General features: G+C 38.6%; 3 protein-coding genes across 4 annotated transcripts; 2 read left to right on the top strand and 1 right to left on the bottom strand.

Moving 5' to 3' along the window:
* The first annotated feature begins 3,128 nt into the window (after positions 1-3,128).
* On the top strand, positions 3,129-4,726 carry LOC103983368 (transcription factor MYB13-like). 2 transcript variants are annotated; one of them, XM_018824806.2, is made up of 3 exons: positions 3,132-3,738; positions 3,817-3,946; positions 4,027-4,726. In XM_018824806.2, exons 1-3 carry the CDS (start codon positions 3,600-3,602, stop codon positions 4,574-4,576), a joined length of 819 nt encoding a protein of 272 aa, XP_018680351.2. In that variant the 5' UTR covers positions 3,132-3,599; the 3' UTR covers positions 4,577-4,726. The 2 variants fall into 2 exon arrangements, with proteins under 2 accessions (XP_065005863.1, XP_018680351.2); XM_065149791.1 differs by having other exon boundaries at positions 3,129-3,946.
* A 947-nt stretch (positions 4,727-5,673) lies between these two features.
* Positions 5,674-8,344, bottom strand: LOC135637230 (beta-glucosidase 18-like). Its single transcript, XM_065149789.1, has 12 exons — positions 8,186-8,344; positions 8,026-8,092; positions 7,898-7,956; positions 7,715-7,790; positions 7,562-7,636; positions 7,410-7,497; positions 7,072-7,324; positions 6,881-6,996; positions 6,545-6,794; positions 6,355-6,457; positions 6,119-6,227; positions 5,674-6,033 (listed from the first exon to the last, which is right to left on the bottom strand). Exons 1-12 carry the CDS (start codon positions 8,306-8,308, stop codon positions 5,844-5,846), a joined length of 1,509 nt encoding a protein of 502 aa, XP_065005861.1. The 5' UTR covers positions 8,309-8,344; the 3' UTR covers positions 5,674-5,843.
* A 746-nt stretch (positions 8,345-9,090) lies between these two features.
* On the top strand, positions 9,091-17,906 carry LOC135637231 (PGR5-like protein 1B, chloroplastic). Its single transcript, XM_065149790.1, has 11 exons — positions 9,091-9,389; positions 10,758-10,873; positions 10,981-11,077; positions 11,209-11,309; positions 12,185-12,241; positions 12,911-12,987; positions 13,906-13,957; positions 16,735-16,845; positions 16,938-17,035; positions 17,108-17,179; positions 17,623-17,906. The coding sequence occupies exons 1-10, from the start codon at positions 9,188-9,190 to the stop codon at positions 17,175-17,177; spliced, it is 981 nt and encodes a 326-aa protein (XP_065005862.1). The 5' UTR covers positions 9,091-9,187; the 3' UTR covers positions 17,178-17,179; positions 17,623-17,906.
* Positions 17,907-18,111: the final 205 nt, after the last annotated feature.

Here is an 18,111-nt window from a genome sequence, read left to right as displayed (position 1 = left end):
AATCGTAAATTAGAATGAGAAGAAGTTTTAAATTGGACCAGCAATGGTCCCAATAGACATTGACTTTTACTGTCTCGGCTGCGGACGGTTGACCGAGCGGAGCGCTTCGCGGTTGTCGCAAGCAAGCAAGTTGACCACCAAGAGCGTGTGCAGGATTTGAGTAGTCAACCCTCATCAAATGGATGCGTCAACGCGGAGAACCCTAATGAATGCCTTCTCTGTGGTTGCTGAGACCGTACAATGGTGGCTTTATGGCACCGTCAGGTGCCAGTGCTTGTCGCTGAATCCTCCTCCGTCATCGCAACTTGGTCACTGGGGTTGTCTTTACCACTGTTCTCATTAATAAGGATAACTAAGATTCTTTTTGGTGCGCATATATCTCTTTGACTTCAGCTTTATTCCCTTATAATAGAGCTCATAAGAAAACTGATCAGATATATATGTTGAACTTTATCTAAAACTTGACTTTCACATTGGAAATAAAGGAATATTTTTATGATAATTATCATGTATGACAATTATAATATCATCCATAAACATTAAACATAGAGTTAATCCTTTAAATGATATAATTTCAATAGAGTCTAAGCATAAAAACTATAATATACTATTATTAAGCGAAAGACATTAATGTTAAAAACCTGAAATCAAATAATAATATATCTAAATATTATGATGGGTATCCTTTAATGTTGTTTAGAAAATTTTTTTTCTAATCTATGTGTCTATCATTGTCAAATCCGATAAATGTTAATCTATAAAGAGAACTTTCATTTTTCTCTCTTCATATCCTTTGTATTATTGATTGATGAATTTAGAGACAAAAAAAAATGAAAACATATTTATAATCTTTTATTGACTAGCTTACATGATTACGAGAGACGAGATGATCTATAATATCTTAATCATATTAGATTTCCACTTATTCACATCGTTAGGATATCTTGTCTATTTATAGACAAGAGCAAAGGATATAGAATAAATAATTAGGAGAGTTATTTTCATTAAATTCATCTCTCGAGAAATTTTATCATAATTAAAATTTTTTTATTAACTATAATCATAATCAGAATTCAATCGTATCCATAATATAAAAAAAAATTATATCCCTCGTCCAAATTTGTGGACAGTACAATTCCCATAGCTGATGTTTGGGCCCATTTGGCAAACTGTGTCCTTAGAACTGAGTCTACCACTGCAAAAGACAGGAGTGTGTTTTGCCAAGATGGGCTGCCTGTGTTCTTGTCATGAACAGGCTGATTCATTTCAAGCATCCCAAACTGAATGCTGATGTATAATACGATTAGATCTATGTATTTGTTGTTGCAATCATCATCATCATCAGAGTATTCCCCAAGTCTCAGTCTGAATTATCCGAACACAGTCTAAAACTATGCATCTCCATTAGCAGACTCGTTCGAGCAAAAGGTCTCCGAGTCTTCTTCTCCATGCTGTTTGCCTGCCTTACGCTGTGCTTACACCACTGTTGTGTCACACACACAGTGAAAGAAAACTAGCAGGGTACGTGACTGCTGCAAGCAAGCAAGCAAGGAAGGACGGACTGATTTAGTTGGCCAATGTAATCGCCACATCAAAGGGAAAGCTTTCACTTCGCTTTAATCATGATTTCCGTACCTCCTCCTCCTCCTCCTCCTCCTTTTTCTTCTTCTTCTTCCAGCAGAGATTGAGTTAGTTTGTGTTCCAGTTTAGGTGCTGGCATAAGCAAAAAGGTGATGAGTAGTGTCTGGTGAATGAATGCCACAGTTTCGTACTGCTTGACTTGTGTCTGGCTTTGTTCATGAGAAGTCACTCTTCCTCCAAAGATTTGACGTCTTCCCTTCACCAACTAAAGCCAATTCCGAGCTTTGACTCCCAGGTAATGAGATGCTGTGTTGGGTGGGGACGTGATGCCATCGGCAGCGATCTTACGAGTGGGAAAACAGGAATCACAGAGACGAAGAACCAGATGCAGATGAATCAAATGACAAGGACGAGAAAGGGTCCTTCCTCGTAGGTTCTCTTTCCTTGATTTGGTAGAAGGCCAACATCCATGTCGTGGTTGTTCTAAGATTGCATTGATCATTGCCTTTGCTTTCATGATAATAAAGATCGAGTCCATTTATTAGAGGAAATGTCGACTTGGTTCGGACCCATATGTACTTTCAAGCGATCGTGCGGTCTTAGACTTTAGATCAGACTAACTTAGTACGATAATGCAATCGAGTAAATATTTTATTAGGTCCAGTGACTATTTTATAATTGATCAACGACAAAAAAATATTTTTGAAATATTTCATATTTAGCTAATAATGTTTCGATGGCTTGGTTGTTGATCGGACCCTAATCTTCTTACGATCGAGAGTAAATATTTCTCCTATCGCCATTACTATTAATCCATATTCGGGATGAAAAACAAAAGATGCATTGTTTATTTTGGCTACTAACCACGATCGATCACGAACATCATTAAACATGTCTATCGCAAAATAAAAATGATTATAATTGGCTGACAAATTTTGCCACAAGACCAATCCTTGTTGTGAAATGATGTTTTGCCTTTCTTGTCTTTTAAGCTCTCATAGTTCTAGAATCATTTGTATTAGACTTTTCAAGTAATTACTAATATATTTTTTTAAAAATTACAACCAATAAATCGCTAATAATATGAATTTTGATCATCAATCCAAATCCTATAAAAAAAAGGAAATAATTAGAAAATAATTTCCATCAAAGTAATTAGTGAGGCAATTTCGATCAAAAAGGAAAATGGCAATTGGAATTCTCTCTCCCCATTTTGCAATCGTTATTCCATCAAAATCGAGATTTATGTCAACAAGCACGCACCAAATGAATGAGCATAGACTCAATCATGAGAGATTATAGTACAATGGTCACCATCAATCGGCCATTTCCTTTTAGCTTTAGACCAATATCTAACATTTGTTTGTCTCTCCTTTTCCGATATAACATGTCGTGTACCTTTATGTTCAAGATAAGTGTCTCTGTTTGGGTCTCAGAAAGATCATATTCGACCTTATCCTTATAATCCATTTTTATGGGATCAAAAGATTACCAAGAAAACTATTATTCGGAGATTTCTTTGAGGTTAATGACGAGTTGGTGATCGAATGATACGGTTCTATGAGCGTGATGAGGTAATGTGTCTGTCATCCGAGAACAATGGAACTTTGGATCGGTTCTATGAGCCAAAAGCCTTAACCTAAGAAGATGTCGGCGTGTGTGTAATGGCAACACATCAATCCTGCTTGACATGATATCCCGAGAGCCAAGTCGCCGTCACTCCCTCGGGTGTCTTCCACTCCAATCCTCAGGTGAGTCCCCTCCTGCTCGAAAGGCAGACGAACGCGGCATGTCTCGAGTCCAGGTAACATCTTGTCTCCGGCTTCTGCCTCTGATGGTTTGGTAAGCTTGTAACGTTGGGCCACGCTCGGTGAATCTGCTCCTGTCACCGCTACCGTGTGTCTTCCCGTCTTCTTCCTGTGCGTATATATAGAGAGAGAGAGATACTTGGATCCTTGCAACCCTAGGTAACAAGGAATCTAGAGAGAGAGAGAGAGAGAGAGAGAGAGAGAGGAGAGATGGGACGAGGGCGCGCACCATGCTGTGAGAAGATTGGGCTGAACAAAGGCACATGGACGGAAGAAGAGGACATGAAGCTGATAGCTTACATCCACAAGTACGGGCACCAGAACTGGCGTGCGCTCCCCAAGCTTGCTGGTCTCTCTCGCCTCCGCTATATCAGATTGCTTCCTTTCTTGACTGTAGTTAACGTGACCATTTCACTGACTCCCGAAGGTCTGCTGCGATGCGGAAAGAGCTGCCGCTTGAGGTGGACTAACTACCTTCGCCCCGACATCAAGCGAGGCAACTTCACCAAGGACGAAGAGGACACCATCATCAAGCTGCACGCTTTGCTAGGGAACAAGTACACGATGCCCCCATTCCCATCCGTGACATGGAGTATTGCTTCGTGTTGCAGCCTCTCATCTCTCGTGTTCCTCTCAGGTGGTCCAAGATCGCGTCCTTCCTTCCCGGGCGGACCGACAACGAGATCAAGAACGTGTGGAACACGCACCTGAAGAAGCGTGCGGCGTCGGGAGAGCAGCAGCCGGTGACGAACGGCGCGTCCACGTCGACGGGCGATCGAATGGCCGGCGCGATCGAGATCCCTGTCGACCCGACCGTCGACATGTTCGGCATATTAGACGATGCTCTTTCCACGTCGATGCAGAGCAACGAGATGGAGGACAGCGTGTTCCTGGAAACGTTGGGCGTACGACAGGATTCCCTTTGGACGTCGCCGCAGAAGCAATCCCGCGGCTCGGTGGCATCGGTGGGCACCGACGGTCCGTCGATACCTGACGTGAGGCAGCCGGAGGCATGTGAAGAAGCCGATGGCACGAGAAGAGACGGGCAGAGGGAAGAGTGGTTGGATTACTTGGAGAAGGAGCTCGGACTGAGGGACGAGGGGGAGGCATGGGATCGCTGGGATGAGATGGAGGGTGATTTGGTGGCCACTTTTCTTCAGGATGATATCTTCTCTCCATACGATTAGATCTTCCGATGCATTTATTGTAGCAGTCATTCCATCATCCTTCGTCGGAGTCCAACGTTGTTGATGCTTTAGCTACAGCTTCTTAGCACCAAATTGTTGCAATCACACACCTATTGATTCTTTCTCTCTCTCAGTAGCATTTAAGCCTAAACACGGATTAATTTGGTGCTAAAATTTAGCACCAAATTATAGTGAATCTATAATTCATGGTTTGAGTTCCATTCGATCGAATTTAAAATCGGAATCTAATTATTCTTTTTTCGAACCCATCTATTTTTATTTTTTATTTTTAAATACCCCTCCGATTAACTATCGTTTATTTATTTGATCAATTCGATTTAGGTTCGAAGAAGAAGAGAAGAGAAACATGACGGGTCTCTCGATAGGGATGTATAAATCATAAATTAAGATTTTTCTTTCTAAAAAAGAATATGTAAATGATTGTGATATGCATATCCCTATCAATAAATCATGTTCGAGTCGATCGATAGGGATGCGTAAATTATACACTAAGAATTTTTTTCCCGTAATTATAAAAAAAAAATTATAATAATATTAATTTGAATTTCCAATAATTTCATACGAAACTAAATTTAGTAAAACGACTAGGAATGCACAATCAAAAACATCATCTTAAATTACAGTGAGAATTATATAACAAACCCTATTAGAAACACATATTATTTTGTGTGATATTACAGAGTAGTATTAATATTTTACTAAAATCAATTAGTCTATTTAATGATTTGTTCAAATGGGTGTTTTCGTAGACCCACATCCGACCCGTATCTGTCGAAGGGAGGACAGATTAATGGGTCATGTCGAATCTACATTATTGGAAAAGTGTACAATCACCAACTCCTTCTGATGGTCACAAATGATTTCTTTAAGGCTTCATGTGATATGGAAGGATAATATATCTACTAATTGCAATGGACTTTAGTCATTATCATGAAATTATGTCTTTGTTTATCTTTCAGCTTAGAGTGAAACTATAGTTCTTTGATACATCTGTGAATACTGTATTAATAATGTAAAAATGTCACCAATCATTATCATATAAACCGTAAAAATCTTTATCGACTAAGTTAGATGAATTTTATTTTAATAAATCTTATGATCATTGCTCTCATTAATCATAGAACAATGTTTACAGTACCATATAACAGATCTTTCTTAGATACAATAAATGTGTTACATAATAATAATAATAATTATCTACATCCAACTTAGCATTAACAATGCCACAATATACTTTCATCTCATTCTATGTCTTCTGAATCAGCACTTGGGAGTCTTCAAGGAACTCTTGATACCAAGTTGCAGATAGCTTTGGAGTCCTTTCTTGAGTCTCATAGATGACATGATAGAGTCCAAATCTTAGTGTGTATCCATATAACCACTCGAAGTTGTCTATGAGAGACCACACAAAGTAGCCCCTCACATCAGCACCTTGCCTACACCACCATCATCATCTTCTTCATCATTTCAATAAAGCATGCACATATAGTTGGAAGAGAGGTGAAAGTATCGATGCTATACCTCATTGCCTTGTGTAAAGAAGAGAGGTAGCTTCGCAAGTATTCCACTCTATCCTTGTCGTTCAACAGGTCCGTCACAGATGTATTGTGGTCACTTCCCTGTGGATAACCTGAAGACATAGGAGGAGGTTGCATGTCAATGGATCTAAACGAGATCAACGTGCTTGCTTTCATTCTACTACTACATGCGTGATATGGACATGAGTGGTTTGCGTCGAACAATTCAGTGTAACTCACCGTTTTCAGTAATGAACATAGGGATGTTCTTGTATCTTTTCTTGATGTACATGACAATCTTCTCCATGCCACGAGGAACAACGTAGAAGTTTGGCATTGCAGTCTACGAGAAAGAAGGCTGATGATAGTGAATGATATCATAAAAGTGAGAAGGTAAGTTCATGTTTTGATTGCATCAGTTATCTCTCACCGGTTTCCCGATTGCCAATCCGTTTCTCTCTCCGGTGGTGAGCACTGATGCATCACCTTCGGAGCCACCTCCCTCGCAGGGGGAGAACATGCAGTCTTTCGCATATGAGCTCGTGTAATGGTTTACTCCGATGAAGTCTGATTTGTGCTGCAGCTTCTTCTTGTCACTGGTTGAGAATCTCGGAAGCCTCGAGCCCAAAATTTGCCTCATCGCAGGAGGATAATCCCCATATATTATAGGGTCAAGAAACCTGTGATCAGTACGAGTAGATCGATGATGATGATGATGATGTCTCTCTGGAAACTTGCATGATATGTAGACATCGAAACCAAGTACCATGGAACATAAAATGACTGCGCTCGTCGAGCTGCTGCTCGGTCCGCTGGGACATCCCTTAGTGGTTCGAACCAGGTGGTGGCCATGACAATTCCTATGCTGCCTCCTTGTTTTGCCTTTGCACAAGAGGATTCAGTGTCAAGCAAGTTGCAGTTGTTTAGTCGAAGCCAACAGATTACCTCATTAATTACCTGATACTTTGTCTTGTATACTTCGACAGCAGTTGCATGGGACAATATCACGTTGTGTGCAGCAACATATGGTTCTGTGCTCGAGTCACCCGAAGAACAGTTACCAAATGGCTGTGAGCAATGGTTGGGAGGGTACTTTCCATTCCCATATCCAAATTTCACCATAACATTTGGCTCATTAAAAGTAGTCCAGTATTTAACCCTGTCGCCAAATTCCTCGAAACATACTTCTGCAAAGTATCCAAAGTCTTTCCTGGAGAAAACAAGTTCACATCATGTATGTATATATAGACTCCTCATCTGTCATTCATTGAAGAGAGAAGAAGAGAAGACCATACTGTATCTGTGCATTTAGCCATGCGCCGTATCGGTCTTCGAGTTCTTGTGGAATGTCATAGTGATTGAGTGTGACAAATGGTTGTATTCCTGCTCGAAGAGAAGAAGATTAATAGTGCATTAGAAGATAGGATGGTCTCATTTGGGACAGTACCTTTGAGCAGTAAGGCATCGATGAGTTTGTTGTAGAACGCAACCCCTTGTGGATTAATCCCTCCGAATCTGCCTCCTGTCCAAAGCACATACGCTTCAGAATGATGAACTCACTACATCCATTAGAAAACATTTGTTCTTCTGCCAAACTCACTCGGTAGAATTCTGGACCATGATATGGAGAACCTGTAGGAGTTGACTCCGAGGGAGTGCATCAATTCAATATCCTCCTGCACACGAGATTTCTGTTAACACATCTCGACAGAAACATATATGTTCTTGGAACGATGGCAAAAACATGACCAAATCTGCACTAAGAACAAGTCAAAATGTGCACCATGTAGCGGTGATAATGATCATCCGCGATGTCTCCATTGCTGCCGTCCTTGATGCGTCCTGTGAGGAAAAGAGTAAAATGAACGAATTCTTTTCCTCCATTGATGCATGCAGAAGGAGATAATTTACCTGGTATATGCGTGAACACGTCCCAATTGCTCAAGCTTTTGTTGTCTTCCAAGTAGGCACCTTCAATCTACACAGTTTTACGTGTGCATCAATACATACATACTTCCTACTATAGGTGGTGTAATCCCCACATATGTAGCAATGAGTTGAAAGACCTTACCTGGTAAGAAGAAGTTGAAGTGCCAAAGAGAAACGACGGAGGGAAGTGGCTCCGATCAAGGCAGGCTGCCAAGGAGAGCAGCCGAAAGAGCACCAGCAATCGCACTCCTTTCCTCCTCTCCATGTTCGCGGTATTAGGAACTCTCTATGGGAGTTTTATGGATAAGCCATGGCTTATATAGCGATGGAGACGAAGAGGATGGGTTGACCAAGTCAAACGAAATGTTTTGCCCTTCAAATGCTGAGAAATCGTTGCAAGGTTTCTTTGCGTGGCGTGTTTGAGTACGTGCGCACATGATAAAAAGATGAAGCCGCCGCGTCAGCCTTGGAGTACATCTAATCGTGTCTCTTCCAGAAGTCAGCAGATCCGACGGTGATTCTTTCTTGGACGATTTGGGCCCACGTAACGTGGTGGGACAGATGAGACACGCTACGTTGGGAAAGTGGATTAGCTTAATGACGTGTAGAAAATGTTAGTTAATCCTGGATGACAAGTAACCTCGCAGTCGTTGCGTTGAATGCCACGTAAGTAGGATGCGAAAATGGTAATTAAATATATATTAAAAAAAGGAAAAATAATTATATTATATTAATATTCATGAGTATTTTTAAATATGAAACCTATCACTTACATAATATTATATGAATGCATGATTTATGACTTATACAACATTACATAAATCAATTCAAATATCCGAAGAACAGTCAAACACGTGTTAAACTTAGGTTTAAACACATAAAAAAATAAAATAACCACTCTGGAGGTATATTTAGATATATTTTAATTAATAAAAAATATATGGAGATCTGTGGGTGGGACCGGAGACGTTCACGCATTGCATCTGAACACGTGGCTCCCAAAATGCGTGCGGATTCGCGATCAAAATGTTGTCGGCGGTGCGTCTCTTGTCCGCCACACGTTGTTTCTGCCCGCGAACGAGTCATCACTCTCCCGCTGATCGGCGAGCGAACCCCAATTATCTGAGCGGAGACGGCGACGGAGATGGCATGCCTGGCGTCGCTCCTCTCCCCTCGCCTCTCACTCCCCCCTCACCGCCCTCTCCTCCCTATTCCCGCTCGTCGCCAACCCTCTCGTCTCTCCTCCTTCGGCGGCCTGCGTCTTTTCGCGCCTTCACTTCGGTCCCGCTTCGATCACGGTCGCGAAGGGCTATCGCCGACCTTCAGGGCTGCCTCCGACCAGCAAGGTTAGAACTTCTCCACAGCCTCTCTATTTTTCCCCTAAAGAGCCATGGAACAGCGATTTCGCGTGGATTTTAAGTGGATAGATAAGTGGAAATAGCTTCCTGGAATTGCCGTTTTGGGGGTATGTTTCATTTGAGCTTGATAACACTTTTGCGTTGATAAGTAGAGGACTTAAAGATAATGAATCGCAAACCCTCTAAAACTGTGTGATTATAAATTCAATTCTATTGCGCTGTGATATTTGTCTCACCCCCTTAGTAGATGAAGAAGACACTTGGGAACAAGAAGCCAACCAACCTACAACACGGAACAGAACTAAACGGTTCTGGAGTAGTCTGCGCATGACACCCTCATTGTAATCTTCTGTATACATCTTTGCCTTTTAATATTTCAGTTTCATATGTCCTGTAAGTTAGAAACATTAACTTCTTCTCTCGAATGACGAAGTCACTCAGAAAGATGCAAAAATTTCAATCATATTCTCATAAAAAGATCCAATCAAGAATTTCATTATATCCGTTCCTTCTAAAATCGTTGTATGGTATTGAAGGAAAAGAGAAGAGATCAGAGAGAAAGAGGTATGAAGGGGATATCGGAGAAAAGAAGAGTGATATAGGAGAGACGGGATAGAAAGAAACTACAGAAAGAGAGCAGTATTGATAATGAAAATTGCGATTTGTCTATGATGTCTCATAGGCATACAATAGTCGATATGTATAGCCTCACACCCTTATACCCTCTTTGCTCTTAATAATACGAGGCTGAACGAGGGCTTACAATAATATAAGTTGAGGAAAAGAAAGTTAATCTCATAACTATGCAAAATACCTCGTATGACAACTTAGAACTATCAAGATTTGAGTTTGAATATAAAAGTAACTAAGCAAAACTATATTGTCCCCATATTAGGATTTTTGGACATAATTAAGTTTTAAATGCTAATCTAGAGACCAGTGTTGTCAAAGGTGTTATGCGTTGAATGGTGCAAAGGCTCCAGATAGCGCTTGCCTGACTGAAGCAAGGCAATCATCACCTTCCAAAATTAGAAAAAAAATTAATAAGAAAAGCTTCAATCTAACATGAGTTTCATATCATTATATATGCAAATGTATGTGAATTATTGGCCACTTGATACAAAAAAGATATTTCTCTTGCATGATTTAATTAATAAGTTTGCTGAATGGCTGCCAATTGCAACTTGAACTTTTGTCTTGATGCTGCTTGAGTTATTATTGAAACTGTTTATTAATGTGTTCTGTCCTTGTAATTTATGTTTACTTATTTTCTTTTACATCTTGTGTGGAGTCAATTGCCCATGTTCATAACCTAAATCCAATTTTATCATTTCTCACACCGAGATTGGGTTGCAGGTGAGGTTCCGGGTGACGAGGTCATTGATAGCAAAATCTTACCATATTGCAGCATAGACAAGAAAGACAAGAAGACATTAGGAGAGCTTGAGCAAGAATTTCTGCAAGCTTTACAAGTATTAGCTACTGAATTTTACAATTCACAATAATATTGAACAACTTCCATTATTGTGCCTAGAGTAAACTTTATTTGATCATGGCTTTTTCTTTATTCTGGGCATAGGCATTCTATTATGAGAAGAAGGCAATTATGTCAAATGAGGAATTTGATAATCTTAAGGAAGAATTAATGTGGGAAGGAAGCAGTGTGGTCATGCTAAGTATGCCATTTGTCACCTATCTTTTTTCGCTAGCCTCCTCCCTATTTTGGTTGCTGATTTATTACTGTTAACTCCATTTATGAAGATAGCTTGAATAATGCCTTGGATTTTGCTCTATTACCTCTTAACAGGTCCAGATGAACAGAAGTTCTTGGAAGCTTCAATGGCCTATGTGTCTGGAAATCCCGTACTGACAGATGCTGAATTTGATTTGTTGAAGTTGCGATTGAAGGTTCACTTGCATAACTTCTCTTTGGTTCATTTTAGGCAAAGGATAATTAATGAATATAAATCAAGAATTAGTGAATGGAAATCAAAATACCATGATATTGAAGGGTGGCCCAGTGCATGAGGCTTTTCCCGTTGTTGGGTCTAGGGACGACCAATGGAAGCAGCCTTACCTTTACAAACAATAAGAGGCTGTATTGCATAAAATAATATCACAACATTGTTCAATGTAATTTTTTGTTGAATCCTTTGCTTGCATGTTGGAAAAATTACTACCTCTTAACCTGTTTATTTTTATGCCTAAGTGTGCTCTCTTTCATGTTTAGTGCATTTCAGCTTTAGAAAATAAGCTAAGGTTTGGAGTCTGGTACTGCTACTGAAATTGGAATGCTATGGATCAATATGTACTTTATGATATGGAACGCTTTGGTAGTTGGTACAACGATAAAAGTATATTAAATACATATTTAACATGGTGATACCAATCGATATGGTTAATAGACTGAGATAAAAGTATATTAAATACATATTTAACATGTTGATACCAATTGGTATGGTTGGTACTTGGTAGACTGATATGTGATGAACTATTATATTGGTACGATGCAGTCAGTATGGTCAGTATGCGATGGTTTTGGGATCATGAATTGAAGTATTGAACTTCTCAATATAGTCAAATATAAACACAGTTATTTTTAATAAAACTAAGGGCAACCCATTCTATAAAGTGAAAAATGATTTTCAGTTCTGCATACCATATTTTTATTTCTGAATTCATTCTGCTGATTTTATAAGAAAGAAAATTTCTCTTTGTTGTTCAGAATTCTGTTTCATGTTCACTTGTATTATAGATCCTAATTTTTTTCTCATTTCTTCTAGAAAGAAGGGAGCAGTATTGTACAAGAAGGCCCACGATGCAGTCTTCGTAGTAGAAAGGTATATTCAGTTAATCAATCTTTAATTAGATAATATAGATCTGTTAATTTCTGGATCCTGTAAAATCTTCAGTTGGCTTATTGGGTAAATATATTATTTAGTTTGTTCCACTAGTTTCTTGCTTTGAATGTTTAGGTTATTGCAGGTTCTGTCCTGTTCATCATTGGCTCGGTGTAATGCAAACATTTAATGTTTTATGATTCTCGAGTTATGAGTTATAATTAAGTAGAGGATCTTTAGATGATAATGGCTGCTAGCGACTTGAAATGCATCACATGTTAATGACCATAGGCAGTTGCATTTGTAAGTTGTGGACTATATTTATGCGTTATATGACGTAAAAGAGAAACAGTTGCCTAAGAGTGTTGATCTTGGCATAGATTCTTTTTAGCCTTTTAAGGACCAATAGATAGTTGAGGAAGACAGCTCGTTGTCTTCCATTGAACAACCAATAAAAGATGATATGAAGAGCACAAAGAAAATCTTTAGCATTAATGCCAGATTACTGGTAGAATGTGCATTGGTCAACTTCTTGGGCAACCCAGAGCATTTAATGTTGGGCTTAGAAATGTTACGACCAGCTAGACTTTGAGTGATTTGTTACAGTCTTCATTGTTCACTAGAGGTGTATAATATTAACGAAGGATAATTATGTTGTCATATGTGCAGGTTTACAGTGACTTGAATGTTGACTACTTCAAGATGTTCCTGCTGAATGTGCCTGCAGCTGTCATTGCTCTTACACTGTGAGTGATATCTGTCCACATAGTGCATGCCATTTCTATGATAATTAAGCCTGCCAGTGTCGAATTGTTTTATATGATTGTTATAATTTTTTTTCATATTTCTATTATGTTCTATTTCATACATATAATGTTTTAACTTAATTAAACTTATCTATTGCAACTAATTTTAGAATGGAGCTTTTTTTTATTCTGACACACTCCAAAGAGATTCATGCTTTCTCAGTTTGTCATATGCACATTTCATATTTGTTTGATTGGGGTTCCTAGATTTCAATTTTGGATGCTAATGCTATTTTTCCCTTGGCTTAGATCACCATACTCTGGTACATACAATGCTAACAAATGGGACCACTAACATTAGTGTGACAAGAACAAAGGCAAGAAAATGAAAAAGAGAAAAAGAGAAGGAATAAGATAGCATCCTTAGCATATGTATCAAATAAGAAACGAAGAGAAAAAAGGAATGAAATTTTATTATTGGCTTGTAGAAAGAAGAATAAAAAGGCAAATAATCTTCGCAAAGTCAGTCAGACAAATGACTATCCAGTTTTTCATTTAGCATAAATTTCTCTATGAAGAACCGACGCTCGTTTCCTGTTCTTGTTTAACTTGAAATAGTCTAGAATCAACGTCATGAACTTTTTCTGGTTTACATGGTTCTAAACTTCTAATATTAGAATCCATTTTTGTAAGCTATACATGTTGAAAATACTAAATTTCAACATATGTGTGCATTTGTGATTGACCTCTGTATATATCACTTCTTCATGTGAGTTTAATATTTACTAACTGATGTTGCATTACCTTGTTTTGAAGCTTGAACCTAAAATAAATTTCAATAATCATTAACTTGTTTTTAGAGCTCAGTCATGAGATCTCTACTTAATACTTCTAAGTTCATCTACTTTGTTTTAACAGGTTCTTCTTTCTAGATGATTTGACTGGCTTTGAGATCACTTATCTTTTGGAGGTGAGTAGCTCTTCCATGCCTTTATCTTTTCCCCTTCATTGAAGGTTACTTGGAAGCAAGCTTAGAGGAGAGCAACACAATAATGTGCTGAATTTTTGCTAGCATGATTTGATAATGTGTTTCTGGCAAACTGGTCCGATAATGTGTCATATATGCGCTGTAACATTCTCGATTAGTCCCACATCGAAAGTGTGCAAGACTAAGATTGACTTATAAGGGTATGATGAGTGTATTATTATTAATTTCAACTTAAGTATTTTGGTCAATCGCTTGAGCCAAACAAATTTGATAGGCCAGTCAGCCCATTAGACTTGAGTCCAATGGTTTGGGTTAAATGAAGTTGATAGGCCAGTTAACCTATCGGGTTGTGACATGCATGCCTTATCCATGGATGTACAATCTTATTTTTAAAATGCTCCTAAGAAAAGAGGACCAAAGCATACATTAGTTGCTGTGTGTCAACTGTCCAAGGTCAAGTCTGAAAAAGATTACAACTTTGCATGGATTCAAAAGCCTCCAATCACTATGGTCAACAATATAAAAGCGGTTAGATCGGAGTCTCACTGCTAAAATGTCAACAGGGAATAAATATCTAAAAAGAAAAGACAGCCAATGTTTGAGGATTTCGTCAATGTGGGAGCAAAGTCCTGAGTGTTCAAGTGTGATGGTACTTGTGCTAGTAGTGTAACAAAGGATTTGAATTTTGACCATACCGGAATGGATTAGTTTTTACAGGTTCGAGGGTCAGCAGATATACAGATTAGGCAATTTCATCAAATCTAGTTGAGTACCAGGTTAACCATGCAATACACTTACCATAACAGGTGGTATGCCCAGTGAACTTACCTTTACCAAGATCTATTGAGTGGTAAGCCTACCACCTGGTATCCATACCCATCCTAAACTTTTCCTCTCTTCCTTGGTTGCCCTTATCTTCTTCATTTTTTCTCCACCCCAGACTGGTGTGCACTGCCACCTTCCTCCCCCACCTTCTGGTCACCATCAATGCTTGTAACCTTGGTTCCCTTCCTTGCTCGCTACCTAGTTCCCAATGGGTGTCCGTGCTGCAAAATGACACTCTGGACATAATTTAACTATTGGAGCCATGCTACTACAAAAAGAACATCTCAAAGAATATATTAACCAAGCTTTACAAGGGACCACTCGAACCCTATCAGTCCTTTTGTGGAGAATTACTCGCAATGGTGATATCAAACTTGGTGAACCTACATTTTGTGCAGAATATTCATCATCGAGACGGATCACCATCCTTTAAAGAACTTGTTGGAGCATAGGATAGCGACTCTCGCTCAGTATACAGTATATGATATTTAAGTTTTTCGACTTTGACAAATATAAGAGAGGTCAAATGAATCAGAGGGTGGATGCTCTTTCTAGCATGTCCAAGGAAAGTGAGTTACAAAGATTTTCATCATCCATATTTCCTTTCCTGTATGATCTTGTAGTTAGTTATCTATGATGAGTTCTCTACATTGCACATCTGTAACATGATAGAGAAACTAATCCAGCCTCACTTTGTACCATGAGATTCAGCCTCTGCTCATCTGCAGGAAGGTTCCTATAGTGCTTGGAAACAACTGTAAATTGAAGGAGCAGACTCTAGTTCAATTCTTTAATTCTCCTCTTATGGGACATGGAGGGAAATAGGAACAATTTCAAAAAGGGAAGTTCAAGCTTTTATTGGTCTTAGCATGTGGAAAGATATCTCTGCCATTGTGTCTCCTATGGTGGGTGACACATGAACCAAATGGTTAAGTACAAGGCATCTAGATCATCATGACTATTTCAGGGCTTACCTGCTCCAAAAAGAGTTTGGAAAATATGGCAACAAACATCATGCAAGAATTTCAAGCACTTGGAGAATAGTTACAGTTATAGTGACTGGTTCACTTATCAAATGTGCATATTGGTCCACATAATAACCATTCCAAAATGCTCAATGAGGGATTACAGACTCTTATAGATACAGGAGAGCAACTGAAATTATGGATAAATTTCTTGCTGTGAGCAAAATGGCCCACAAACACTTCTTAGTACATTCTAGTCAACATGGCTTTTTGTGAAGCCTCCTTGTGTGAAAGATTATCCTCTTGAATCCTAACACACATGCCAAATACCACTTAAGTTGATGCATTTGATACTGAACTAAAAGAAAGGAAGCAACAAGAATTTGAAGAAGCATCTCTCCGTAAAGGATGAGCCTTGGCATAATATGGCAATTTGCTCCTTTGTAACCTAGGCAACAAAGATTTAGGTGATGGAAACAACTTCTTTACTTACAGATCTGTACATTGACACTCACCAGACCCCACCAAAGTAACACCACCTTGCAGATCTATTAGGTTACTCTTTATCTTAGTGTTGCCCAAAATATGAAGCTACAGAGAGAAAGGGAGTTTTTCATAGGAGATTGGGTGCTACTTTAGCTCTATGAAAATCAACAAATTATATTGTGTGTCCTACAAGCCATTTAATTTTCTTCTTGATTTCTGATCCCTTTTAATGTAATTCGACATATAAGGTTGGCAACCTGCAACTTGGAACTTCCACTATATGTAAAGGTCCATTATTTGTTCCACATCTTGAAGTTAAAACCATATCAAGGGGATAAAGATGCTCTTCCTACCTTGGTTGCTAGAGCTGATTGAAAATCAAACATATTCACCAATCAAAATTCCTCAAAGATTCTGCCTACAAACAAATTGTCGTAACAGTGTCAATAGTTTGTTGACTTATTGTATGTCGTCATGATGCAGTTGCCTGAGCCCTTCAGTTTCATCTTCACATGGTTTGCTGCTTTACCACTAATATTTTGGTTAGCACAAGTAATCACAAATGCCATCTTGAAAGATTTTCTCATCTTGAAGGTACTTCACTATGCTCTTAGGTATCAAGAATTTTGAATAATTATGATGTCTTTCATGAAATATCAAACCAATATTTTCCATCCAATACTTAGGGTCCTTGCCCAAATTGTGGCACCGAAAATGTTTCTTTCTTTGGGACTATATTGTCAGTGCCTAGTGGTGGTTCTACAAACACGGTCAAATGCTCAAAGTAAGTTTTAACATTTAGGCAGTTTCCTCATTGTCCTGATTCAAAGAATAGCTCACCGTAAATATTTTTCAGCTGTGGCACAACATTGGTGTATGACTCCCGTTCACGATTGATTACACTCCCAGAGCCAAGGGAAGCATAAAGGTAAACTTTACCGTTTTCTGATTCCATGCATCTTATTCCAGGCATCGAGATTTGGGTTTGACCGCTACAAAATTATGTAATCTGATTCCATCTCAGTGGCCACCTGGTGTCAGTATGGGACACAGATTTTAATCCTTGTCATGGCAAGATCAAGAATGTGCACTTATGAATTATTGACTAGACCCTTTGATCCTAATCCTCGTTTTAACAGTTTGTTGTTGTTTCCCTTCACAATTCTATCAAATATTCTTTTCCTTCATCTCTATTAAGTTATATGCCTATGTTTGTGGTACATAATTATCAATAATCTTAAAATTAAACATTAATGTTTCCATCAATCATCCTCTAGAATAATCTCATCGCACTTCCACAACCAGCATGATCGTCATATTAGAACCTTGATGCTTCTGTCTTGCCTTTTAATCTATCTTACTATTTTGCAGTTTCAAGAATAATCTTGCAGAAGAGCAACTTGATGGTAAGGGTGCTGCATGTCGAACTCCAAATTCCCTTGATGTATAGTATCGGAGAGATTTCATTGAACTATTGCCGGTCAAGATAAGTTTCTTCGGCACAATTGTATATAAACCGACACTGTTAAAACTCTAGTTTTCTGCTACAGTTGCTTCAGTAGATGAATAAGATGTAAATCGACCAAATTTCCTGATGATTATCTATGTAATTCTTTGTTATATAAAAGGATCCAAAGAAGAAAAGCTTTCTGTCATCAAGTTTTCAAAGTTTAAGATTTGCAATCATGGAAACTTTGAAATCTGTAGTATGGATGAAGAACAGGGACAAGTCTTATACTGTAAGCAGATAAAGATTTATTTGTAGTGATTCTTTTGCGTATACGTTCATTTTTATACCTCTAAAAGACTTGCATAAGTTTCATTTTAGTATCTCATTTTACGGTTAGCTTAATGATGCCG

Source organism: Musa acuminata, chromosome BXJ3-4, assembly GCF_036884655.1.
Source record: "Musa acuminata AAA Group cultivar baxijiao chromosome BXJ3-4, Cavendish_Baxijiao_AAA, whole genome shotgun sequence".
NCBI classification, from domain to species: Eukaryota; Viridiplantae; Streptophyta; class Magnoliopsida; order Zingiberales; family Musaceae; genus Musa; species Musa acuminata.
Note: the sequence above shows the minus strand (reverse complement) of the source record. Positions and strands in the feature narration are given on the sequence as shown.